At 47.9% G+C, this 27,537-nt stretch overlaps 1 protein-coding gene across 4 annotated transcripts in view; it reads left to right on the top strand.

Moving 5' to 3' along the window:
- The window catches only part of KCNQ2 (potassium voltage-gated channel subfamily Q member 2), a gene marked incomplete at its 3' end in the record, with an annotated part of 65,746 nt that overhangs the window by 33,200 nt on the left and 5,009 nt on the right, over positions 1-27,537 (top strand). The window contains exons 9-16 of one of the 4 annotated variants that reach the window (XM_082007378.1): positions 1,548-1,577; positions 6,076-6,144; positions 8,114-8,143; positions 13,496-13,549; positions 20,987-21,210; positions 21,630-21,738; positions 22,260-22,391; positions 25,235-25,342. In XM_082007378.1, coding sequence (XP_081863504.1) covers positions 1,548-1,577; positions 6,076-6,144; positions 8,114-8,143; positions 13,496-13,549; positions 20,987-21,210; positions 21,630-21,738; positions 22,260-22,391; positions 25,235-25,342 — 756 coding nt within the window. Of the gene's footprint in view, positions 1-1,547; positions 1,578-6,075; positions 6,145-7,918; positions 7,972-8,113; positions 8,148-13,495; positions 13,550-20,986; positions 21,211-21,629; positions 21,739-22,259; positions 22,392-25,234; positions 25,343-27,537 lie in introns of all 4 variants that reach the window. The other 3 variants (XM_082007379.1, XM_082007380.1, XM_082007381.1) reach the window with 3 other exon arrangements.

The raw sequence follows: 27,537 nt of genomic DNA on the forward strand, positions 1-27,537 counted from the left end.
ACCTGTATTTCCCATGGAGCTAATACACGGAAGAAAACTAAGCTAAAGAGCTCCAGAACGGGCTGAATAAAAACTCTGGGGTGGAGGAAGAGCAAAAAATATAGTTTGGTGAAGAGCCCAGCTGTCTTGAATAAAAAGCCAGGAGAAAGCTGTAGCAGGGCGGTAGCGGTTTTGCTGGCAGACGCTGCGGATGCTGCTCCCAACGCCGGCCCCAAGCCGCAGCGTCACCCTGCACTTCCCTGGGCACAGGCTCCTCTGCTGTCCCAGCTTCAACCTTAAATCCCAGCTCCTGGCTGTGCGCAGGCGACGTGAACATCACCTGCAAGAGTGAGCCATGGGTGCACCGATGGATTCAGTTAGTCAAATTAGATTTTTTTTTTTTTTACCAAGAAAGCAGCGAAGCTCTTTTGAATATATTTTGGATGCAGTCAGGTAAATTAATTGTGGAAAAAAAAAAAAATAGAGAAAAAAAAGGGGGTAACTGTAAGTTCTGGCTGCAGCTTCCATCACTCACACTGCCCATCCATCCTCAGCTACCCACTTCACTAAGCCGGCTGGCAGCCCTGCGCCGGAGCAGCCTTAGCAGCACCTCAAGCCCAGCACCACGTTGCGGCTGCGCGCGGCTGGCAGGCACCGCGCGGTTAGGAAGCGGGTCGGAGGAGCACAATATCCCCCTCCAGGGTGCCTGGGGGTGATCTGCAGTCACCGCTACCTTGGCACCTTTTCTGCTCAGCGTTGGGCTGCTTATTCCTCGTAGCAGGAGCCGTGTGACTTGAGTGTCTTCCCAAGGCACCTCCAAAAAGACCGGCTGCTTGAGATGAGGAGACTGTTACCCATGCCTTGGAGGAGCGCACGTGTCCCCAGGACGTCACTCAAATCACTGCAGTAGAGCTAGTCCCACCCGTCTGGGGAAAGTATGGTGGCCTCTAGGAGTGTCTCAGGCTTCATCTTTAAATTCAATATGTTGTAGAACCAAATTTGAAATATGCACGCAGGTACGGCTTGGGCTTGTAATGCATGCCGAGCTTTGTGCGCCCAGACATCGTAAACTGGTATGCATCAGCCAAACAATCTGCGCTTTATTGTCACTCCTGAGAACACGGCCTTGACCTCATCTATGTTCGTATATTGGTCTTCAAAAAAAAAAAAAAAAAGCCACCAGCACATCAGCAACCCAGCCCAAGGAGTCCCTGGCTGATGGGGCCAAGGGGCTGCGGATGTTTCACGAAAGGTCTCTTGGAGACCCCCACATTTTCCCCGCTCTGTGGTGCCCGTTTGCTTTCGGAGCAAGGTGCCAGCTGCCTGTCTCCAAGGGTGGCAGGGGCACACAGTGGCTTCGGAGCCGGCCGCAGCGGGAGCGCGCTCAGCCCGCGCGCCCGTGCTCACCTGTAAGCCTGGTCACAGTGCATCTGCTCCCGGGGATACACTTTGTTCATGTGCTAATTTACTTTATTCTGTTTCTTTTCCCCTTTCCTCCACCCCACCTTCCTGCCCTGTTTTTCTTTCTCTTATCCCTTTGGTTTTCTTTGGTGAAAACACTTGAAAAGCACGCAAACGCAAACGTACGGTGCCTCCAGGTATGAAGTGCATGTGACTCTGAAACTGTGTGTCATGTCACTCTGTGTTCTTCGTTTGGGATTGTAATATGCAAAGCCTTTAATTAAAAAAAGAAAAAAAAAAAGAAAAGAAAAGAAAAAAAAGAAAACTGAAGATCAGTTTTTTCAAAGGAATGAGTGAAAGCCCAAACCAGACTCCCCACCCTGCTGCCTACAGACTAACTCCGTGCACCTCCATGTACATTTTAGCTATTGGTACACACGAGTGTTGGGAAATGGTCTGCCAAAATGTCGATTTAAGGAAGGAGAATGGGAGAGCGCTTGATAAGCTTGCTGTTTTAAGGATGATTTCTTGATGGTCTTCCCACCCTCCTCCGATTTGTACAACGCTTAACAAGAAAACTTCCCCATTCGTACTTCCATTTTCCCTCTGCTCCCGCGTGTTCCCCTTTCACCAGCCCCCTTGTCCCCTCCTTCATTGTGCCGTTTGTCTCGCTCCATGCTGTAGGAGCTGTGCCCCCAGGTGACACTAGGTTTGCTGAATTGGCTGGTGCGGTGGCACTGTGGGATGCATCGGTAGTTGCACAGAATAAAACCACAGTAGTGGCTGCGCCTGCCTTTGAGGATGGTGCCTGGAGGAGAGAGCGATCTGGAATGCTGAACCGAAATGATCATTCAGGATTTCCCCTAGCATCCAAGTCCGATTTTTTGGGGAAAGGGATGTCCCATCTCAGCAGGACTTTTCCATTTCATTTTTTTTCCCTCCAAGACTGACCTAAAGCCAAGCAGTTGTTAGCCCCAGTTATTCGATCTGGGATTTAACCTCTTGGGATGAATTTGAACGAAAAGACCTGTATATGGCTGGGAAAGATTTATTATAAATAATATTATCTCAGGCTCTGCAGAAAAGAGTAGATTTTCATATCATCAGGCATATTTTATATGAGGTGGGTTTCTGAAGGTGTAGTCAAGTCAATATTTTAAGACGGGGAATAAATGGCTTGCATTTCAAGACTGTGGGCCAAGCTCTGTTCTTAGAGCAGTTTAAATCCTCACTAGATGCATTAATGCTGTTGGAGCTGACATGATTTAGTGCCAAATTTCCAAACCTGGTTCCAGTTTTACAGCCTTAGTAAATCACACTTGCTGCTTTGTGTGGTTAATTTACAGCAAATTGCATCAATGAATTGCAAGTATAATATTATGAATGCATTTTCCTGTCTTGCAGAACAACAGGCTGCTTTGAGAATTGGGCATTTTCTACGGCTGGGTCTGAAATAAAAACGTGCCACTTCCAGCCCATTTCTTATAATAAAATATTCTATAAATTTCATGAATGTTCTCAGTTGTGAAAAATAGGTTAGGCTGGAGACATAAAGTCACAATTAGGGTAATAATTGGCTCCTCACAGGAGCTCCAACACAGCATGGAGACTCATTTAAGTCCCTATCCCATTCCAGCATCCATCTCCTCGTTGCCCTCTTCCTAATTGTTCATACCGGGGCTGTTCAAAAAAAAAATCATTGTCGTCCGTGTGTGTGTGACAGCGCGTGTGCATTTTTGTGTATGCTCCCACCCGCTGCCGTGTGCTGCCGCCCTCCTTGTGTTGTGGGGTTTTGATGGTGTCCTGGCCAGAGGCATGGTATCCCCACTGTCCCCAAATGCTTGACTGTTGTCTGTGCTACCAGGAAGAGCGGATTTGCCTTCCCCTCGGGCGGGGGAGCCAGCACCGGGCGCTAGCGTGGCGTTTCTCTGCGCTGTGCTGGGGGGGTGCTGGGGGGGCCGCTGTAGGTACCGCTGAGTCCCCTGCAGCAGCCGGCGACTCCCAAGTGTTGCTGTGGTGGGTAGCATGAGCTGTGTGTGGTCTCGTGGCGTGCAGATCTTCCCACCTAGCTCCCCTTTTAACTGAAGCGTGCTTCCCTTGCTAACAAGTGACGAACGGACCAGGAGGAGAGAGAGAAAATGTGAGCCGCCGCAGCCGGAGGTCCTTTCTCCACGTCCCTGGAGGACACGACGGCACCTGCGTCGCCCGTCCCCGGGCACACGCGCCGGCGCAGGGTGCCATCGCCCAGCACTTCACAGCAAAGCTCAAAGCGCTGTGCAGAGCCCTGCCTTGTCTCTGAGGTTGTGGTGACATAGTGCAATGCAGTCGCTGTTCCCCAAGCTGCTGTTGTAACGACAGGTTAGGCTGGGCATTGCATTCAGATTAAATTTCAAGTCAAGTACATGGCTGAGTTCACACCTACTTTTAATAATTATAGTTTCAGTAAAACTTTTTTTTTTTTTCCTACTACATGGCCCATTGCCCTACGGCAGAAATGGTGAATTTCTGTGTTTGTGTGTCTTTACCTTTGCATGGAAGCATCCGTGGTGGCCCAAGAGATTGCCGCCTTCAGCACGCTGTTGACCTTGGGGAGCAGAAGCTCCTTTTGGGATCCTGAATCCTTCAGGCTAGCGAGCTCTTCAGCCCTGAGACTTGCTTCTGTGGGAGCCCTGGATTTGTGATCCCAGCTGGAGAAAGCAGGGCTGTTGTCCTGTGTTCTGCTGGGTATGGACCTCCCTGAGAAGCAAACCGAAGAACAGTTGTGCACCCTTCATTAACCGCGAAGTACACTTTGTGCTTGGTTTTATGCACCATCGTCTCCCTTCTTGGAATGAATCTGCAAACCCTACGGGGGGGCTTGAAGGGAGATGACAGCCCAGCACTCGTGCACTGCTCCACTGCACCAAGGTCAGCTTTTTCCTGGTATCTTGAGTGAAGAGGATCATTAATTCATCGGATCAGGATGTGTTCTTCTCTGGATGGAAGTGAACAGAGCTGGACCAGGGAGCCGAGCCAAAATTTTCAGGCCTATTTTTATTCTTTTTTCCATATTAAGGATTGGAAAATTTTCTGATTGCTTAAATCTTGTGAACACCGGATCTGCTCTGCTGAACAACCCTGTTTTTGAGGATGAGTTTTGTGCACGCAGTGGAGAGGCTTTTCCAGTTGTTTTTTTCCAGTTAGAGGAAAACCGTGAAACCACGGTCTCCTAATGGCTGAAAAATTGGAGGCATAAATATCTCTGCCTTAATTTACAGTAAGCAGCAGACCCGTTTCTTACAGCACCTCAGCCGAGTCCAGTCTGTTAGGGGAGTGCAAGCAGTTTGCCTTCCAGTCCTAAGTTGTGGTTTTGGGACAGCTTGAGTAGGTCCTTCTTGCTTTCATTGAAACCTACGTGGCTCGTTCTCGAGCAAAGCCATAAATACACGCTGCCTTGGGGTTGTGGCTGGGCTGTGGCCCCAACTGCACAGACGGGGGCAGCCGCAGGCAGCCCGTCCCCAGCCCGCCAGCAGCCCCTCATCCTCCCCTTCATCCCTGCAAGGATGCATCCTCCCGCTCGCTTGTCACAAGCACGACCGGCGGCGGCTGCTGTGCTGACTTCGCACCCTCTGGGCACAGTGATGGCATGTGGCACTTCCACAGTTTGACAAGGGCGTGCTGGTGGCCCAGAAAGGCGTTTGTAGCAAGCCATGGGGTGAGCCCCGTTGGCCTTGACCCTGAATGTAGGTCCCCAGGCGTGCTCTTAAGTAAATGCTGCTCTTCTCAACCGCGTGCAGCGTTCTCCATCCTTCCCCCAACACCTCCGGCTCACATCTCTCTCGGTCGAAAACCAGACCGTGAATATCAGTGTTAAATATTTATGGAGTAAGCCGCAGTCTCCCAGGGTCTGAGGGAAGAAGGCCAAAGTGGATGTGGGAACTAATTCAGTGGCTTTTAGCACAAAAGCAGGATAGGGCACAAAAGCAGGGTAGGCAAGAGGTTGTTTGTTCATTGGGGTTTTTTTTTAATTATTAGCCAGGATTCCCATTGTCAGGTTCTTTTTCTTCCTCAGAATTCCTTCCCAATCCAGAAGGCAATGATCCATGATTTTGCCTCATTTAGGGGCAATACCTAGCACGGACAGTGGGGAATTGGCTAAACTTGGCCCCAGAGCACACTACTGTTTCTCCTGGGATGTTCCTGACCTCAGGTCGCTGTTTTCTCTGCCCCATAAGCTGCTCCCTGCCATGCCTCCCCACACTCCCAAGAGCAGCAGGGTTGAGTTTTCCCACTTGCCTCTGAAACTGGAGCTTCTCTCCGCTTAATACACAGCCGAAGCGCTGATCTCCCAACGGAGCAACGCCAACCGTTAAGCTACAGGTGGTGAAACAGCTCTCCTGCCAAAATGCCGCCGTGCTGCTTAGAAACCCTGGCAGCCGCTTGAGTTTTGGGAGGTTCAGAATCCGGTGGTGCAGACAAGTTTCTCTCTCTCTCTTGCTGTCGCGCGCTCTCTCTTCCCCCACCGCTCTGCCTTAGGACACTGCTGGAAGTAGTACCCAGACCCCGCTCCATCCTTCCCGTGCTGGCCCCAGTGGCAGTTGGCGGCACAAAGCTGGTTCTAGTTGAAAGGATGGGGCAGCGGGTGAAGTTTCCAAGGCAGGAGGCTCTGAAATCAGCTCTGCCTGAATATTAATGGTCTTTATTTTCTCCCTCTAGACTCATCCCTCCTCTGAACCAACTGGAGCTCCTGAGGAACCTGAAGAGCAAATCGGGACTGACATTCAGGTTAGCAGCAGAGTTAAGCGAGCTTGGAAAGCACACACTTTGCAACCTTTTTCTTTTGTTTGTTTTGTTTTTCTTTTCTTTTGGGTAGTGGTTTTTTTTTTTCCTTCCTGCCTTTTGCATATGGGCAGCCTTGAAGGCGTGAGAGGTTTTGGCAACTGGTCTCCCATGGGTCATTCAGTGACCTCCTCCCCCTCTCTCTCCCATGCCGTAAATTAATTTCTTCAGCCTAACTTGGCTCTGGAGAAACGTTACTGTGCCTGGCTGAAAATGCAAAGTCCTATTTTCGAAGAGTCTGAGCAAGGTAACGTTCCCAGTTTTCCTCTGACCTTTCTGCTCTTCACCACCCTCAGAGGAGACTCAGGCCCACGATGTGTTAACTAATTCCCCATCCCCTCCAGCCTTCCCTCACCTCCCCTGAGAGCAGGCAAGGTCGTAGCGGTGAGAAATTTTTGCTAAATGTGCTATGGCACGGTATACGTGATTGCCGCAGAAAGCCAGGAGTCCTGCAGCTTCACCGTGTGCTCAGGAGGGGTAAATCTTGGTTTTTTAAGCAGGCCAGGTTGCCCTGTTGGGTGAGCGGGGAGCGTGCAGACCCCAGGAGGGATGGAGAGGTGCTGGCCATGCCGGTGGGCAGTGGGGCCAGCGGGGAGGCGTGGGATGGGACCTGCGCTGGGCTGTGTGTCTCCCCAGAGAGTAGAGATCTTTAGACCCCAGGTTCAGACTGCAAACTTTAAAATGTGAGCATTTGAGCTAGTGACAGGGTGTATGGCAGCTTGTCTGAGCAAGGAGCGGGGGGCGGAGGGGCATTTTTGAAGTCCCCCCAGGCTGCTGCCGTCAGCCTAAGGGAGAGGGGTCGGGGTCTGTGCGGACCTCGGTGTCCCAGCGCTTGCTGCTGGCTGGAGGCAGGGCCGGGGCTGGTACAGCATCACGCTCAGAGGGAAGCCGGCTCCTCCTGCCCGCGTCTCCTCGCAGTCCGGTTTGTCCCTTAGGCTGGCGTTCGGAGAGGCAGACCCTTGCCTGCTGAGAAAAGCAGCGTGCTGCTCCTGTGGGGCTGCGGGGGCAAGGCTGCTTCGGGGCCCCAAACTAAGTGCAGCTTCCCAGCTTGAAGAAGCTGTGAACCAGAATAGTTGAAGGCAGAGGAGGTTTTCCTCATGGCTGAGGGGAAATGCCACTAAGATGCCTGGTCAGCGAAGGTGAGACTTTTTTTCAGTGTGGCCTTAGCTTGGCTTGCAGTGTTACGCCTACCCTTCTGCAGGAGTTCAGCTCACTTTGTCCGCAACGCCAATGATTTTTCTGGGCAACAAGTGGTTTGGGATCTTGGTAGGAAACCGCATACAAAAACTGTGGCTCCCCCCTCCTCCTTGTAGCCTTTGCCAGCAGCTTTGGCAAAGGAGCTGCCAAAGGCTTTGGAGGCAGAAGCCCCACCTGGGGTGTCAGGGCAGGGCTCTGTGCTCCTTCCCACCACTGTCCCCCCAACACCACGTGTCAGCACTGCGGCATGAAGCCGAGAGATCTGACATTAGCTCCGTCCCCACGGCCAGGAAGGAGAAGCAAATACACCGGGGTCGCAGAGCTGTTCAAATCCTTCCCTGTGTGCAGAAAGACCTCGGGGAGGTGCGTTTCCAAAGGAAAAGGGGGCTGCTCTCTGAGCCCACAGAAGTCCTCCTGTGCTCACACAAATCACACGACTGTCAGGTGTCTCAGTCATGCGTAGGCACAAGGATGGGTTGGGACAAACTCTTCAACCCTGTGCGTTGTATGTGTCTTCTCTGAGGTTGTGTGAGTCTCCAGTGATCTTCTGTCCGGGCCAGAAACTCCAGGAGTTAAGTGCTCCTTTCCCTTTCTTCTGTCCACAACTTCCGCTTAGTTGTATTGTTTGGTATTGTCTTTTCGTTATGTTTTAACAGCGAAGCAGAAACATCTTTTGCCACCTGACACCATGCTAATGTACTATTGCTTCTGTTTAAAGGAAAGAGCAGCAGCCCGAGCCATCGCCAAGGTCTGTATCACTGCCGACACGCCATTCCCATGCATTACCCGTAGATTTCTCTGTGCGTGTGTGCGTGTGTGTACCATGTCGTGGCACCATCGAGGGAAGCATTCTAGGTATTGACGTGCTTTTTCTGTGCTGTGGCCGTCCAATGTATCTACGTGTATGCTGGACCTTAAATCCTGTCTGCCTTCCAGTCTGCCTCAGGCTGTAGCTGCGAGGACGGCGAGGCTGTGGGGGCTGGAGAGAGCGGTGGGCAGCACGGGCAGAGCTGGCAGGCACTTACCCGGGGTGACGGCAGGGCTTTGGGTTATGCTGCTTTTTTTTCTTTTGTTGCTGGAGTCGTAGCTGAAACGGTGTAACACAAGCTCAACGAGTGCCGAGGGGTAGGTGATGCTTTGCCGATGTCTCCGCCACCCAACGCCACGCCAGGCGCAGGTGACGTGGGAACACAAAGCCATCGCCATGTCACCGAGTTAGCACCTTCTCCTGAGCTCCTGTCGCTGCAGGGCACTGCACGGGGCTGCGGGGACCTGCTGCTCCGTGGGACGCAGGAGGGCTCTCTGACACGCCACGACGTTGCGTGGCAGAGACACCCTCTCTCCACCCCATTCCCATTCAGGGTACTTTTCATCCCCTTAAAAGTATTTACTTCCGGGGGTTTTTTCCCTATATTTTCCCAGTTCTTTTAAGAAGTAGTTCTGGGACTGAATCTTGGTTTTTTGCCTGGGAGGCAAGGCACGGAACTGATGATCTGTGGAGATCATCTGCTTGGCTTTCAGATCTTCCATCTCATCTCTCAAAACATAGCTTACAGCCTAAATAATGTAAACACCGAATATGTTTTTCAGAAGTATAACCAGAGCCTGGCGTTTTGCAGGTGTAAGTTTCAGCTCTGCCTTCTAGCTTATAAGAGGCCAGAAACTAATTTTCCCCTGGCAAAAAATCCAGCCAAAGATATCTGGGTAGATATGATGCTGAGTAAAGGGAGGAAAATTTCATCCTTCCTTCCTTTTTTTTTTTGCCCCCACTCTTTTTTCTGTCTTTCATTTGAACTTTTCTTTGCAAGCAGAACCTCCCTAGCGCTCCATCCTCTTTCCTGCCAATTAAACCAGATCACCAAGATCATGTTTCGACTATCCAGAATTATTTTATTTTTTTCCTACTTGTGATCTCAGCCTGTGTAGTGAGAGCGAAGGCAGCCTCCATCCAGCTTTATTAGAGCAGGGAGCATTACATGGGAAATGCTCTCTGGGAGCAGACCAAGGCTGAAATCTCGGCCACCCGCCTGTGGCATGAGGAGGGTCAGCTTTTCATCCCAGGAGCCGGGCTGCTCCGCCGCCCTGTCTCAGCCAGTGACATACGGTGGGTGCATCGAAGGGTAAATCCATGTTTCTCACAGGCACGTGGCTGTGCAGCCAGACGAAATCTCTGCTCAACCCGATCAGCTCCGTGGCCAAGGAAATCTTAGGACTGATGGTCCCTCGTAGGGTCACACCAGCCAGCATCCCTGCAATCACAGGCCCTAGTCTGATTTCTGAGACACTAGACTTAACTTTGAATCTTAGTCCTGACCTACAGGGTTCATTTTCACCAGTTCAAACACTAGGTTGGATATAATTTTTCTTCGTAGAAGTTGCAGGTTTTTCCCTGTTCATTGCTTTCTTAATCTTATGTCACAGAAAGAAGTGAAAAATAGCCTTTCACTGCCTTTTTTCAGAGGGTTTGTTTTTTTTTTGCTATATATAGCTCCTTCATCAGGGTCATTTCCAAATGCTGTTTTCCTGTAGTGTATCTGTCTCCTGTGACACTGATGGGTTTTGTTGTCCTCTGTTGTAAGATGCTAAACCTGAGCCCAGGAGTGCTTAAGCTGAGGGTCTGCAGCTGCCGTGTACATGGCATTAGAGTCCTTTCCGTATCGTTCGGTTCAGCTGCCGTAGCAGAACCAAAGCTCTTTCCTTCTGTGTTTTGTTAGGGCAACATCAATTCTACCTTCTCTCGCTGCCCTTTTTTTCTGATGATGTCTCAGACCTCAGGAAGGAATTTAGCACAGTGGTCCCTGTATTCAGGGGGCCCCAAATCAGTTTTTTTTTTTCCCCCAAAATAGAAGTTTCTGGATCTTTTACATTCGCATCCCAACTCTCCCACCCACTTTAATTTCCAACGGCCTCCCAGTGATGCTCAGTGTGTCATCCTGCCCTTAGAAAAGAAAACCCGTCCTCCTCCTCAGCCCACCCGACAGTTAATCATCCAGCCGTGGTCTGTCGCTGATGACTGTTTCACTTAGGGAACCCCTCGGGATGAATCGTCTCTCATAGCAGACCCCAGCACCACACTTCCACTGCTTCCGCTGCTACCGGATTTGCCACTTTCCGTTTCCATCCACGTAAGGAAACGTACGGTCTCTCGTCTGGAGCTAGCTGGATCTTCCTCCCGTTGCAGTTATGTGTAGGGAGTGGCTGATTTCCTATATCCATATATTCCTATACGATACACCACGAAGTCCTTACAGCAAACGGGACGGAAACAACTTTTTCACTGTTTTGCATCTCAGTACATTTTCAGTCAGAGAAGGGATGCCGGCACGGCTCGCGGGAAGGCGCTGCGCAGGGCAGACGTTGCCTTGCAAGGTCGGGGAGCAGCCCAAACGCCCCGCCAGCGCGCGGGCAGCTGCCGGCGTCTTGCCCGCGCGCCGGTGGCGATGCTGCCTTCCGAGGCCGGTGCTGCCGAAGCCGCGCTGACTTCTGCCAAGAGCTGCTCCCGGGGGGGGCGGTGGGGTCAGCGTGGCGGAGGCTCGAGGTCACCTGGAATTACGCGGTGGCTTTTGATTTGGTCTTGGCGTGAGATGGGACAACCGATCTGAGAGACGCGTTACGTCCTTTCTCTATGGCTTCTGTTTTGTTTTTCACCGCGAGCTTGTCCGCATCCGTCGGCGACCGAGTGCCGGGAAGCTGTGAGCTGACCTGCGCGGGGAGGCAGGAGCCCAGGCTGTGATGGCGGAAAAGATGCCGGCCCTTTTCTATGTGCTACGTACCCCTTCCCCCTTTTCAGTTTCCTCCCTGTTTAAGAACCGCTCACAGAACCTCTTCTGTTGCCCGTCGCTTTGGGCGCTGCGTCCGCCCCCCGTCCGCCTGCCCTGCCCCGGGCCGGCTCTGCTGCAGGAGCCGTCAGCGCCGACCGCGTCTCCGAGACCACGCTGCTCTCTGCGGCATCCAAACACGAGCCCTCTCTGCCTCCGAGCACCAGGGAAAGAGGGCTGCTCTGTGGCGGGGCTTTTCTCACCCCTCCTGCTGCAGAAAGCCAGCAAATCAGAGCGGTAACGGCGTTCAATTACTCCTGTGTTAATCAGGCTGGAAATGGGCTCTGGCATCTCGTCTCTGTTTATTTTGTCTTCTGCTTGTAATGTCAAAAAGGCAAACACGTGGTTAGCCAGGACTATGGAGGCTCCTACGTGAAATGTGTGCCTCAGATGCTCTTTAACAGACGGTTTGATCAACATCTGAAGGCATCCACGACCACATTTCTTGTATTTTCCAAAATACGATTGGGTGAAAAGCTAAAAATCAATGAATGAAGTGATAGTAACAATACATTAATATCAGAGAAAAAGAAACAGAAAGATTCCAAGAAACCGGGAAGCTAAAACTCAGATTACTTTGTCCAGCATGAGTTCAGTCCTGTAGGTAAGGAGAGGAACCTCTTTGGAAGGTTGTCCTCAGCTGTGGTTTGTCCTTGACCCTGATGAGCTCAGCAAGACCTTGGCTGTTACATTGAGTGAGTGCTGGACCGGGCCACCTTGTAACGTGTATGTATATCTGTGCGTGTATCTATATATCAATGTATGTATATGTCTGTCTGAGATACACACAACTTATACACACTTAATATCTCCGTTCAGGGGTGTGATTAAGGCTTTTGTACGCACTGGAGGATGCCTTTGGTCAACTCAGTGGGCCCCTGCTCATCCAGCCCAGGGTGTCTGAGGTGTCACCAGCCGCCACTGCCCGTGGAAACCTGTGTCAATCACAGCAGCCCGATGGGCCGGGTTAGCCTGGGTTGGCATTTGACCTTCTAACCAACTAAACTGGTGCCAGAGACTCATGCTGGGACTGACAGTAATCTGGAAATAATCAGTTGCCTTTAGGGGAGCGGATTATTTGTGCAGAAGGGACCGCATCTTTCCGTAGGGACGGCAGGGGAGAGTAACCCACACGTCTCCCTGAGGCTCTGCATGCTGAATATCCCACTCCCACGCCGCGATGCTCAGACCCCAGCTCCAGAGCAGCCCCGGTAACGCCGCCGGTCCCCGGGGCTCCCTGGGGACGCGGGGTCCCATCGTGGGCACCTGAGGAGTCCTCAGGAGGCAGGGGGTGGTGCCGGCTGAGCTTGCACAGGATGCGGTGAAGCAGAAGGAATTCCTGCAAATTCCTTCTGCGTGTGCCCACGAGCTCCTCCGATTGCCGAGTTCAAGCGCAAAACGAGATTGGGTTTATACGCCCTTCAGCCTTTTTCAGTCTGTCCGTGAACTCCGCAAGCGGTGGCCGCTGGTGGGACGGTGGGGACCACGTCATTACCCTTGCGCAGGTAGAGGGCTGCTCCATGGCATGGAGGACCCCGGTCGTGGTGGCGATCTCCTGGCAGGGCAGTACCTGGGCAGCGATTTGGGATGGGCTGACGGGAGCTGCGGTGGTGCCTCAGCAAAGCCAGTACCTCCCCGTGAGTGGTAGGGCCCCGTCTAAAAAGCGTTATGAAAATCAGATGCATGAACGCGGATGTTCAAATCCTGTCCCATAAGGGACTGCACCACACTCTGTTTTTATCTTTTTCTTTTTTTTTAATGCCAGGCTTAATATAATACATTTTCTGTGTGAGAAGAGCAAATAATTCACAGATTAACTACCTCTTTTTGTGAGGTTTTTTTGGTGGGAAAAAAAAAAGAAGAAATTTGAAACTTTTTGTTGTTGTTGAACAAAACAAGTTAAATTCTTGGCTTTCCATGGCTCAGACAATTAAAAAAATGTCTTTTTTATCTGTTTAGAGGAAGAAGAGAGTACTTTTTGTTTCCTATGCAGATGAAAAAAATCTTCCTGCAGGACTCGGTCAATTGTAGATGAACTGACGCCACCAATTCGATGCCAAATGCATCATTTCTAGTAATGGCATTTACTGACCACAGTGAGACAAATTTCAGAAATGGCCTTGATTTTTATCTTTATTTTTCCGTTTAACACTCAACCAGAAAAATCCTGTCATGAACTCGGCCCTCAGAACGCCTGTCTTTTAAACCTAGAGTCAGTAATCAAAAGTTTCCTGTCTGGCATTTGCTTCCAGGTCTAATTTTTACTCTCCCCTCATTTCCAGTAAAAGCAAACCGTGCAGAGAGTCACTATGCGGATGCTGCTCAGGAAACTCTAGGTACCACGGGAAATGCGTCGCACGGAACTAATCAAAAGCTGCACGGCTCATTCTCCCTCTACCCTGCTACCACCCGTTCTGATCACTTCTCTGCTTAATAGAGGTACTAGATGAGTAAAAACAAGGTGAAAGAGCCTCCCCATTGCCTGCTCAGAAATTAGAGGCTTCCTTGGCTGCTAATAATGCAGAACACGTGAATCAAGGAGACGAGGATGTGGAATTTGTTCTGGGCTAGCAAGCCAGTGTCTGCTCAGCAACGGAGGAGGCCAGGAACTGAAGTTTAACAAATGATGGAAAATTTAAGGGAAAAAAAAAATTGAAATTTAATTTTTTTTTTTTTAAAAGACCCCTTCCTCCCTATTGGCCCATCCCTCTTCAAGGTCCAAGGAATCCTTCCTTGCAAATTAAATTGCATTGTGCAGCAGTACCAAGTTAGTAGCATGACAAATACCGGCTTCCTACCTCTGCTCAATCACCGTTCCTTTGGCTCTCTGAACACTACAAATTGACCTTTCCTAGTCCTGTGGCCTTCGGAAGCCACAGCTTGCCTATCTAGCACCTCTACTACGCAGCTAGAGAAGGACTAATCTCAGCCTGTCCCAGCAGACGTAGGGTTCCCCTCAGTGTTGACATTGGCATTGCGAATGGTTCTGTTTCTAGGTCCCGTGGGGAACAGATAGCTAGAGCAGAGGGCTTCGTACGGGCAGTGTTTTCATCCTTTTCATCAAGCTGACAATTGTTAGGCGGCTTCAGAGAACTCCCAGGGAGCATCCCTCAGCGCACCCGTCTGACGGCCATGAGGGTACACCGATACACGCGTCTTCATTTACTTGTGCATAAATACGTCTACTTCCACACCTGCACTGGAAGAGTCTCTTCCCCCGGCCCCAGACACTGCTTCTCAGCAGCAAACATGCACCTTCTTGAATTACCAATGCCCAGAGCTTGCATGCTGTGAATGCTGGCAGGCGAACCCCATCAGCTCGTCCCCCCGCAGCCAGGCAGGTGGAAGGCCCGGGGGTGGCAGGGCACTGAGTGATGCCGCATGTTTGTGAAATCGGATTTTTGCATGCTCTTTTTTGGAGTCCGTTTTAATTCTCAAAATCACCAGTCTCTGTCTCCCTCAGAAAGCCAACAAACTACAGCTTTAAGACTATAAAACTACGGCTTTAAAAGTATATGTATCTCTGATTTCCTCCATTAATTGTTCCAACTTGTATCTTTTCTTTTCTTGCTATTTTTTCCCCTGCTGGCTATTTTTATTATCTGTCAGAATAGAGGCTAAGACTCATGCCTGAGACTTGCGTGTACCAGAAGCTCAGAAGTAGTGTGGTAAATCCCATCTCTGAATGGGTAACAAAGAGGAAGGGGGCATGATCTAGGTTTCATAATAAGCAATTCTCCATGGTAGGAAACCCCTTGTGCCTGGATAAGTAGCCTGAATCTTTGAGTTAGCCTCCTGCTACGTGTTTTGATGGTACTGTGGCCTTCCTTGAAGTTTATTCTTGAAAGGTCTAGTTTAAATATTGGGTGATCATCAGCTGCATTTCCAAATGGCAAAGATGTGGTTAACAGCCTGGCTGAAAAAAATTGCCATGACTTCTGTAGTGTTTCCATTTGCCAGGTGATGTTGTTTTAGCCTTGGAGGTGGAGTGCAAGCAGGGACTCCTCCCCAGAGGAAGGTGCCTTTCGGTTGCTCAGTGTTGAGGTTGGTTTTGGCAGAGATTAAAACAAGCAGTGATATTCGTAATGCTGTCTTCTCACCTGTCCATGTCCAGTTCTGTTTTCTGGAAAATCAGCCACTCTGATCTTAATGTCTTCCTTGCATGGTCTTCCTAGGCATGACTTTTTAATTGGTAAAGCCGGTATAATTTTTTCTATTTTCTACTGAATTCCTTCCCACTGTGCTCCTCATTTCATCTCCCCCATCTTGAGTTCTGCAAGGGAAAGGGAGGATGAAACAAATTATTATCTCAACATCTTCTTGATCCATTGGAGACCCAGAGAAGGAGGGTTACAAACTGTGGTTCTTCCAGTCAAAAAGGAGTCTTGAACTTTGGAGTAGCTACAAAAGCATCTTTGTTAACCTGCATCCATCCTGAATGTAGTGTTTTACACACTGTCTTTTAGTAAAACTAAAAAACTAAATAGGTTAACCTCGAAGGGACATAAAAATAATTCAAATGTCTTGTTTTCCTGGACCCTTGGGCTACCCGCCTTCAATCCCCCACTGCACAAGCTCTTAGGGATAGATGCCAGCACTTCGTTGCATCTAAGACTGAGTACTAAAAGCCTTCATCTAGGATGCATATAACAAAATAACAGTAAACGATGAGGCAATCACAAAAAACTCAATGTAGGTAAATTAATAGAAAACTCCTTAGGAAGCCGTGGTTTCTTAATGTACTAAACCAATGATCTCTTGTCAATAAAGGCAATAATGCATGCATTTTTAGACAGTAATATAACTATACCAAGCCAGATTATCAGGTCTCTCGTACTCTGCTTTGTAAGAGACTTCCCTGGCATCTCCTCAGGGGGATGAAGGCCTCACAGAGACCTGACCGTGGGAAGAAATGGCAGACGGACCAGTGAAGGAAAGATGTTTGCAGTGCCCTTGACTGGACTACGGGTCTGGGTGTAGCATGTTTCTTAAAGTCTTGTTTAGGAATAATCAGCCAGCTTGAAGATGCAATCTAGCTGTTTGGCTTTGCTCCTGAAATGCAAAACAGCTGAGCTGGCAAACAGCGAGAGGTTACTTGCAGATCCCCGAAGATATGTGCGATGTGGTGTTTGACAGCACTCAACATCAGTTTGGGGAAAACGCTGTGTGTTAGGAAGAGTGGGTTGACGGTGTAACAACAATGCTGCAAAATGCCGAAGGCCAAGGTTAAAGACATGTGTCTGGCTCCAGTGGCCCTTCACTCACCCAAGGCCTCATGCTCAGCCAGGTTTACGTGGTGTCTGCAGGGATGGTGGAAGTCTGGTCTTTCCCGTTATGATTTCAGTGACTCCCTTCAACCCAAGTCTAACACTGTGGTTGTGGACAAGGAGGAGAAGCGGGATTACTCACCATGACATTGATCGTTGGTTGACCTTTTGTTTTCCTTATGCCCAACTTGCTCTGCTTCTAGATACTCCATTCTCTGGGCTGAATTCATCTTCGCAATGGCTTTTCTGAAATCACTGGAGGCAAACCAGGCTTGAGCCTGGTCCTCTCTTGGTTTCTGCTCTAGTCATGGCAAGTGTTGCACACACAGATGTATTTACCTTTCCTTCATGTCTCCAGTAGCTGGTTTCTGCCTCTTATTCACACCTGCGACCAGACTGGAGCCCAGTGATTGCCACAAAGCCTATCATTCCCTCCTGCCTGGTTTTAACAAGCTGTTCTCATATGCCATGAGCTCAGCACAAATGCTGGATTAAAAAACAGCGTTTTTTAATTAAATTTTTAATTAAACAGTGTTCATTTCCCAACAGGAGATAGCCTCTTTCTCCTGGCCATAGCTTTTCAGAAGAAGGAACACTGCTACTGGTTGAGTTCTTATGCAGAGGTGGATCTCAGTCCATGTTAGTTTAATTCAGTTTGGCTAATGTTTGCTGGCTACAAAATGAAAGGAGAAAATGAAACAATTGCTCAAGCGTAGCTTAAAATCAATGATGAGAAGTTACAGGTGATACTTTTTATTGACCCAAAATTACTGCTAATGTAATGAGTCCACATTTTTTAAAAGTGCTAATTTAATACTATAGAGTGCTGTGGAATGAAACCCAAACCAGAGGGTTTCAAATAGGAGCTCAAACCCCCAGGATCCTAAGGAGGCTGATGGCAGCTCATTTGAAGGTTAGCTCTCATGCATTTTGCTGCTGAGTGCTGGGCTGTTGGACCTAAATGAACCTAAACGCAAAGCCCACTAAAGCAGCGAGCATCTTTCTATCAGCTCATGGGACGACGGATCGATCCTTACATGTTTGTCCAGCATGGGCTCTTGTTTTTGGACTGGCAGCAGAAAAAAGTCAACTCAGTTTCTATCCTTTGTTAAATTCAAGTCAAAAGGTGAAAGTTTTGTAAACCTTCCCCGAAGTCAGGCTAGAAACATTATAATTTTTTTGTTATCGAATATGTTTCTAATAGGTGCCAACTGAAAGTGGTTATGAAGATTAGGAACGAAAGCATGCCCCATTACGCTGTTACGGCTTCTCATGATCTTTGTCTCTGGTTACAAAGCCACAGTTCCCTTCCCTTCCCTTCCCTTCCCTTCCCTTCCCTTCCCTTCCCTTCCCTTCCCTTCCCTTCCCTTCCCTTCCCTTCCCTTCCCTTCCCTTCCCTTCCCTTCCCTTCCCTTCCCTTCCCTTCCCTTCCCTTCCCTTCCCTTCCCTTCCCTTCCCTTCCCTTCCCTTCCCTTCCCTTCCCCCGGCCCCAGCAGGGTGCCCTGCCCCGTGCTCACGATTGCAAGGCTTCAGTTCACGTTGTCATCTGCGGCTGGGTTACTGCTTCCCTCATGTTCGTGTCACCAACACTTCCCACTGAACTGAGGCTCATTTACCATCTACTTGAGTGACACCTAAATACCACTTCTCTGAGACACTCTGCGTCACTCTGCATGACTTTCTGGTTGAATGAGAACATGATCTGGGATTAGCTGACAACATATATCTCTATATATGTCTCTATTTCTTTTGGACTCTTTCCTACCAGTTCCTGCAGACCCCAACAGCGTTCTCCTCTGCAGGGATTGTGCTTGCATGTGATTCCAGGTGTCATTTCCAATGAGAGAACTGCATGGCAGAAGGAAAAATTCAATTAATTGTTCATGTCGTCTCATGTCACCTATATTAAAACTAAGAAGTTACATCAGGTGTTGGGTTTTTTTTCTGATTAGTGAGTACTCAGGAACAAAACCCACCCAGATCTTAATTGTTCATCAAATTTCTATGAGATTTCTTAATGTGTAGAAGTGTTGCACCTCATGCTATCAGGCTTGAAACTCTTCGCTCATATTCCTGAGTTCAATGCTTTTTTTTTTTTTTTTTCCCTGATTCTTGCAAACATTTGCAGCATATTTATTATGGGAATGGAAAAGGGCTTTACTCTGTGTTAGGCAACCGGTTTTACACCGAGATCAGTGATGGGAGCAACTCTGCAGAGGATGAGGCGCAAAGAGATTGCTTTGAATTCTGAATATTGGTGTGTTGCTGATTCATTTTTCTAAAACTTATTTTTAAAGAAGACCAGGTAGTTCAAAGTATTGGTACTACTGAAATGCAGTAGATTCCGGGAATATTCTTCTGTAAAATCAACTAAAATAAAGAAAAAAAGTCCAATTGTCCTATTTCGGATCAAATGACAACTACAACTTCAACCTGGTTTCTAATCCAAGAATCACAGAGTGAGAATTGCTTTTAAACATTTGGCTCATTATGTACAATGATTTTGGTAGCCTTAGTGACTAAGGCTTGCACCCAGAGAGGTATTTAGGCACATGCTTGTTCCTAGATTCCTGTGTGGATTTGTACCTCTGATGTGATTTTTGGCTACGCTGAACGTCTGTCGGTCCCGTGGCTTTCAGGCAGGCTCTGCCGGTGGGCAGCGCGCTGGAAAGGAAACCTCCAGTACTTGCATATGCAGTTTCACTGAATTAAAAATGCGTCATGAATTGGATTAATTCTGTCTTCTCTAACTTGGCCGTGAACAAATTTTATTTTCTCTCAAATGTATCTTTCAACTCAAAATTGTTGCCCAGCCGATGGCCACAGGTAGCCCTGCTCGGCGGCCCAGGAGCCGCTCGCCCCGTTCCCTGGGCGTTGCTTCAGGGCAGCGGTGCCTCCCCGGGATCAGGCTGTGCAACGCTGGAAAATGCTGCCTAAGCACCTTTCTCGCCCTGTACGTGTTCGGCATCTCGCAATGTAAGGTGACTTTGTAAAAATAGCACCTTCTTACTCGACAGATCTGCTCCCTGCATGTCTTCGAGTCACGTCTTCTTCCTGGGGAAAAGGGAGCTGCATTTTGCTTTCCTTCAAATATCAGCAGCTAGGTTCGGACTGAAGAGCCTCATGCCAGTTTTGAAGGCAAAGGAGGACTCTCTGACTCTCCGTTTTAAGGTTGCAATGCTGAGAGACAGAAAAAAACCCAGGTCTTTCGTTGGTGACCTGGAAATCGGATGTGGAAATCGAAATTCCTGCAATGTTCTTCCCACAAGTTGAGTCAGAGCGTTTGCAGCCAAACGATAAGTGGCTACTGCAATGGTACAGAGTATTGGGAATTAAATCTGTGTTTTGACTCAGTTTTTATCTACTTTATATATAAAACACTGGCTGTGTGTGCAAGTGCCTTGCACTGGTTGTCTAACTTCTAATAGTGTATTTTAATAATCAATTGCTATTCAGAAGATATCGAATTATCCAAAACTATATGCAGTTTGGTTTCCCCAGTACTGTCTCTATGAAGTTTGACCTTTCATAAAGATTGACAAAACCTTTTTGTTTTGTGATTTTCATGTGAAAATTCATCATCTTCATTTGGGTGGAATTTTTAAATTACCGATTTCAGAATTTGGAAAATAATTAGAGCTGGGTGGTCAGGAGACTATTTCTCAGTGAGGTCATCTCTGTTGCTGGAGAGATCTTCTTTTCAAACCATAATTACAAGGTTTTAAAGAAATGGGATGCTAGTAGAAAAACAGCAATAAAATGCCATCTTCTGAAGTTGTAAAATTTTGCTTTGCATGTTTATGACAGCTGTAACAGACCTGCAGATAGATGTTAGCTGGCTTTTAGATTGAAACTTTATAGGATACAAAGGAGCTGCACATTTAAATGTTCGTATTTAGGTATTTAAACATATGACTGGAAAAAGAGGAACTCTTTGGAATATATAAAAGGGGCAGATTGTGTTTTAAGAGGGAGGAAATACAGGAGCTGAAGCAAGAAAAAGGACAGGTCTGAGCACCAGAAATGAAGTGTTTCCCAGAAAGTTAAAAGTTAAGATAAAGGCAGGTTTTTATTGGTATTTTCTTATTAGATATAGGGTTTTGGAAGGCAGTTGTGAAAGAAAAGCTTCCTCGCTCGTGATCGGAGCCCATCAGTGATTTAAGGAATCATAACCTCATTGTTTAACGTCATTCTGTCCCGCCAGCCCTGGCATCCCATGAGGGGCTTCTGTTTAAGTCCTCATTATTTTCTCTCTCTTAATAATCATTCCCATTTCACTCATTATGACGGAAACATTTCTACAATGCTTTCTTTAAAAAAAAAAAAGAAAGAAAAGAAAGAAACATATATTAAAAAAAACCAAAGCCAACAGCAAAACTACATCTCACTGCTGCTTGGAAGTGCTCTTGGTTTCTAATGGCTGGTGGGGAAGGACTGCGTGGTTTCCAGAATGACTCCTCCTGCTGTCTCCTTTTTGTCTTTGTTTCAACGTGTTTCTCTGAACAGTCAGAAGGTCAGTTTGAAAGATCGTGTCTTCTCCAGTCCCCGCGGTGCTGGCACCAAAGGGAAAGGCTCTCCACAGGCTCAGGGCATCCGGAGGTCCCCCAGCGCTGACCAGAGCATCGAGGACAGCCCAAGCAAAGTGCCCAAGAGCTGGAGCTTTGGAGACCGCAGCCGAGCCCGGCAAGCTTTCCGCATCAAGGGAGCGGCGTCACGGCAGAACTCAGAAGGTGAGGGCTTGGGGCGCCATGCCGGACCCCAAATCCCCAGCTGGCCCCGACATCCCCTCCCTCCCCACCGAAGAAGGGCAGAGCTGCTGGCCAGGTTGCTCCCGTAGGTCTCCTTCTCCTTCCAGTCCTTTTGTTTAATAAGAGAGAAGAAAAACCCTGCTGAGACCGGTGATAATGTATGTATCTATGTATATAGGGATGGGGAAAGGAGGAAGGGTCAGGCATCTAGAGGTGGATTAGAGCTGCTGGATGTCACCATAACACGTCTGGGGAAATGCTTCTGTTGGGATACTTAGCAAAGACATCTCTCATGCTTCCCCCTGGGATTGCTGTTTGCGATTGGACTTGCCTTTTCTCGCATGGCACCAGCATGGGAAATAGTAACGCGTTGTCTTTATTCCTCCCTTTCCCAAACCCAGAAGCAAGCCTCCCCGGAGAAGACATTCCTGATGAGAACAAAAGCTGCAACTGCGAGTTTGTGACGGAAGATTTGACACCAGGACTGAAAGTCAGCATCAGGGCAGTGTGGTAAGAGAGGGAGAGGGGGAAAGCGGCCCAGAAAAATAAACAGGAGGGAAAAAAAAAAAAGAAATTTGAAGTCCAGGCTGAAATGTCTGTGCTGCAGGCTGTTTTTCCCCTGGGTGGCCTGCCCTCCTTTACAGAAAATTCTGCCAGAAAGGGCAATTTTTGCTGAGGGAAGGAATAAGCGGAGAAACAGGAAAATCCCCTGCAGGGATGCATCCAAACAATCGTTCTCACTAACTTTGAGATTTAGTGCTGACATTTATAAAAGCGGTGCAGAGGACACTCGCACAGCTGGTAGTCCAAGGGGCGTCAGGTACCCCTCACCACAGACAGAGCTTCAGCCACGAGCCCCTGGAGTCCCCTTCCCCTCTCCTATTGCCGCACCCTCTCCCAAGCCCACAGGGTTAGGATTTATTCCATTTTCCTTCCCAAGCAGCTCCCTGCAGTGTTTTTTATCTGCCACTAAGCAGCTCAGGCTGCAAGCCCAGCGACTATATTGTGCCTTTCCTCTCCATCTCCTGCAGCATTATGAGATTTCTCGTCTCCAAGCGCAAGTTCAAGGAGAGCCTTCGGCCCTACGACGTGATGGATGTCATCGAGCAGTATTCAGCCGGTCACCTGGACATGCTCTCCCGGATTAAAAACCTTCAGGCCAGGCAAGAGACCCCTCTCTCTGCTTCTTTTTTTCACCATTTTTTGTTCATTGTGGAAGTATTGCCAGGACAGAGACACTTTCCTTTGCAACTACAGCTTATTCTTTTTCTTCCTAAGAGAAAGCCTCAAGGAAAACGTCAATGCTTGTGGCTGGAACCCATGGGGATGAGGAGGACAGGGACTGCAAATGGTGGTGTTATGCCACTAAAAGTGTCTTAGTGCCCACCCCAGGACATACAAACAAAAATTAGGGCTCATCCTCCTACTTTGGGAGTTTCTGTCATAGTATATCCCATAGGTAAGGCAGGTGCCTCTCTCTGTGGTGTTCCTGGCAGGACAGCAAAGGCTTGGTGCCCCAGTCTTAAGTCTAATGTGGCTAATTTGGTACCTTTCTGGGAGGGACACAAAATAAAATCTGGTGTGCTGGCTGTGACCCTGCTGCTCCGGGCAGAGCGGGCAGCGAGGAAGCTCCCACCATGATGATGTTAAGCTGTTTTAAGAGGAATCCCTCCTCGGGTGGCACAGTCTGCCAAAAATACATGCAGATGGGGATTTCTTATCCAAGCCCACCAACGTAGGTGTGATTTAGCCAAACTGCATTTCAGCTTCTGTGCTCACATTTTAGGGAGACCTGAGTTAGTTTTAATAGGGGAAGAAATGTGAAAAAGGGACAAATGGAACATTTAAAAGGGCATTTAAAATTTAATTTTCTCCTGAAAAAAAACCCGTATGAATTTGGTCCCCTGCACAGAGGATCTGAGCTAAACCTTTTTGTCTGACCGCTGCTCCCTCAGCCCTGATGTCCCACATTGAAAATGAGACCCCAAACCCCGACATACCCCGACTGTGTCGGCTCAGCAGAAGCGGCCCCAGTTCTGCTGAGCTCGAAGGACACCCAGAACGGAGGCAGGGCTTGGCCATAGGCTATCTCCAGTCAGAATAATATACTTTTACACTTGGAGAATGGAAGTATTTCCTTTGATGGCTGTGGCAGCCCAGCTTCCTCTGGAAACCATTGGGGAAGTTTTCCTTTAATTTCAAACCCATCTAGGTCTCTGGTAGAGTCAGAAAATGTGCAAAAATACGTGTTTGGGTATGCAAACAGCTAATATGAACCCCAGGAATGGAACAGGAAAATTGTCTGACGACAAAGAGGAATCTCTCTTCTGCCATTAATCTCTCAGAGACTGTTTTGATTCTGCTATTTTTGATGTACAGACAGCAGAGGTAACTTTCTCAGCGTTGCTGCCAGAAGGTAAATTCTCCCTTGCGCTGGAAACTAAAATGTCCTGGAGAATTTCCTCTCTTTGAGCCTCTTACCCCTGTTCAGCCCAGGTTCAATGATTATAGATGCAAGACGTGTAGCTGAGTCTGGAGGGGGAAGAGGAGGAGGAGGGGACTGATATTTCCTAACTTTAATAAACTGAAATGAGAGGCCTCCGGGCTGCCTCTGCAGTGAGTAGTGAGCCATTGGGGTTGTCATCTCCACTGGCTCCAGGTGGGACACCTGAGTTTTCAACACCCTGAGCTGGTTGCCTCACCGTCCACCCAAGTGTTCCATTGCCAGTCCTTCAAGGTGGTGTGCTCCAAAGACAAAGCAGTGTGGTTGGCTGGGGTTTTTGAGGGGTTGGGGTAAGGAATTGCAGCTTTTAAAGACCTAACTGAATTCTCCTCTTAGCTGTACCTGTGGGATTGCGAGGCTGAGGTTGCTGAGGCTGGACTAGCCTAGGGCTGTCATCCACCCCACTGCAGGGAAGCCAGGAGGACCAGGAGCTGCTTCAAAAGTGTGAAATATCTGGATTTGGGATCCAGGGCTACCAGGCAGCTTTACTGGTTTCACTGTTCCCACCAAGCAGAAGATCAGTGATGGTGACGGGAGCAGACCCCCCTTGGGGTCTTCATCCATCATCATAGCCAGTTGGGCACCAAGAGGTCCCATGGCTGGTCACCTGCCCAGTACAACTGGAGAGAGCACCCCGTAGACGAGGTGTGTGCCTGGAGTGGCCGTGGCCAATGTTGGGGCATGACCAACCAGCACTATACGTACAGTGAACCCATACAGTGGAGCCCAGGGAGGTTGTCATGGGGCATCTTGGAGAACAGATATTTTTATTTCCCTTTCCTTCAGCAATCAAAGCACTATGTTCTCCCTGCCAGCTCAGCTTGGCAGGGCTGGCTGTGACCTCCTTTAGCCCGGGCTTTGGTGGATTAAAGCTTTATTCAAGCACGTTTCTGGGGTGTTTACATGCACTTTCCTCTTTAATCATTAATGCCTCTGTCACTGTGTCTGTAATGTGCTCTTTTCAGTCTTGTGTTCACACTGTCTCGTGCCTCATCCTGACACCTTGCCAACCATGGATGTCTCCCATTCATTGAGTTACACAATCCCGCAGCGTATCTCGCTGACTCCCAATGGCTCATGCTTTTCTGGACTAGCTGAGGATGTGTTATCTAGCACTGGAACTGAAAGGAGAATGCATATATGCTTTTTCATATCCGACCACCTCAATGGGATATTGCTACACATACGCAAATATATTCCAGAGGGTAAAGCATGTTGCCTATTACATGTGGGGCGGGGGGATCTCCTAAAGATGCTTAAGTGGTGCCCAAATCTCCAAATCTTGTCCCGGGGTGGGTAAGACTCTGGCTTTCATTGACAACCAGGTGGTAGGAGAGAGCCTCTGTTTCCAGCGGAATATATTTTCAAATTCTCTCTCTTTCTCTCTCTCTGTCATTCTGTTTTTCAGTCGTTTCTTTCTGCAACTTTTCTGACCGACTTTTCTCTACGTGTTGCTTCATTATGCATTTTGCTGGTGTCTTTTTTTCTTATTTACTTTGCCAGGATAGATATGATTGTGGGTCCCCCACCCCCTTCAACTCCCCGGCATAAGAAGTATCCAACCAAAGGACCCATGTATTCCTCCAAAGAATCTCCCCAATACTCGCCTAGGTTAGGATTCACCAAAATGCCGCTTCCTCTGGATTTTTCATTTGCTTAATGTCAAACCCCTTTCATGCCAGTTATATGACGGCATTTATCACTTAGCAGTGCGGCCTGCTAAATCATGACTTAGAAGGGCTTGCTACTCTGGGTATGCTCTGATTTACTTTTAGTAATGAGCTTTCACACTAGGAAAGCCAAAGGAAAAAAAAAAAAAGACATTCATACGGTTATCAATAACCATCGGTTTCTTCAGCTAGCGTATTTTCTATTTTCAGTCTTCTTCTAGGTGTTAGAAAGCAAAATTATATCTTTTTAAAATCTCATATTTTATCAGGCTCTCTTCAAATGTAAAAGGTGGAATATTTACCCACAAAGCCAATATAAACGGAACAATCTACTTTCTAAAAGATAAAACACTCCACAGACAAGCAAAGGAGCCTCCGCAGCTCTTTATGCTATGAAATAGGTTTACTTCAGGGGGCAAAGTAAGAATGAAGTGTTTCATATCCAGTGAACACAGGGGTCTCTTTTTCTTGCTGATGCAACTCTACTGACCATGGAGGAAAAAAATTGTGTTAAAATATTGCAACCACGGGACTCATAGTAAAACAAAATTAAATCCCAATTTTGCAAGCAGAAAGAAGAGCAATAGTCAAGCCCAGCCCTCAGACACGCAGCGTGATTTTTCTCATTGCCCTTATTAAGTTCTCTCCTTAGGTAAAACCGTACCTAAAGCTGATGCCACGAGGCACATATTCTCGCTGAAGTTCCTGTTTTAGGGCATTCTGAGGTCTGGTCAGCAGGGCTGTGAGCTGAGCTGTATTTTCACCTTGTATTGTGACCACTGGAACCCAAGGCAAGTATAAATACTTGCCAGAAATTGTTTTCCATGCACAAATCATAGGTGATTTTTAAATGCAGCAAGCTTAGCCTAAATTTTTTTTTTTCTAAATGTACTTGCCCTCCCTAAGAGCTAATATGTGACAAATCTCTTGATTTTTTATTTAAGCTGCTCTGAGTAATCTTCACTTGAGGAACGTGAGTAAAAGGAATATTGGAAGCTTACCTTTTCCTCCTCAGCTAGCTCAAACATTAAAAAAAATAAGAGAATTTTTCAGAAGCCCCAAGCTTTAAGCTCGGAAAAAAGATGCTCTCAGAAAAGCATTTTTCCCATTTCTCTTCCCTCACAAATGATGAGACTCAAAACTAGTCTTTAAAAATTAAATAACTTTCTTATCTGCAGAAACATTTTGATTTTAAAATAAAAATACAAATTCAAATACTTTTTTATTTAACCGCTAAGATTAGGTGTGCAACAAGCCCTCACTAGAGGCCAGATTTTCGTGTGAAAGCTTGTGCCTCGCACACAGAAAATGTCATCGATGGGTACTAAGGGGAGGAGGCCTCAAACTGGGATATTTATTTTATTCAATCCAAGTCTGTTGCTATATCAGCTTAATATTAATGACTTTTTTCCCCATTGTTTTTGCAGTTTCTAATACTGATGGCCAGATTAAAAATCCATTTGCACATGCCCACTAGGCTCCTGGAACATTAATACTTTTTAAAATTTAAAATTTAAAAATACTTGCTCCCTTTTTAAATGAATTTTCTCATTTCTTCTCTATTGAGCTGTGACTGAGAGGCTCCAGAAAACGGCAGAGCACAGAAGGCTGCTGAAACCCCTCCTCCCACCCATTAAAAGGCTTATGCTGTGCTTAATTTTTGGCAGCTGCATCCTCCCACAGACACCAGTGGGACTTGTGAGGTGCCTGAGGTGCCCAATGGATGGGAACCAGAGCTCTGAGCAGCCCCAAGCCCAAATCCAAAACTTCTGGGTCGGGCTCTGCTGCCATGGCCTTCATTGTCTCAGCACCACGTGGGTCCGGGTCGTAGCTCCATGCAAGTAGCTCCGAGCAAAGGCGGATGGATGCTAGTGGGTGTCCACGGCTGTGGTTTGGCTGAAGGTGTTTGCTCCATGCTGTACACACAGACAATTTGGATCAAATTCCCTTGATCAGCTGATTTAACATAGAATAGGTGCAACCTCAGCTGTAATTTTTAGACAACGGGTATTGGTGAAAATATGTTTAGAGCAAATTTATTGCCAAATGAGGAGGTAAGTAGCCAGTCCTGTGACATGGATGAAGGGGGTTTGGCTTCAATGCTTGGATTGTGTACAAAAAATTATAAGAGATAAA

This window comes from Phaethon aethereus (genome assembly GCF_964289735.1).
Source record: "Phaethon aethereus genome assembly, chromosome: 16".
Taxonomy (NCBI): Eukaryota; Metazoa; Chordata; class Aves; order Phaethontiformes; family Phaethontidae; genus Phaethon; species Phaethon aethereus.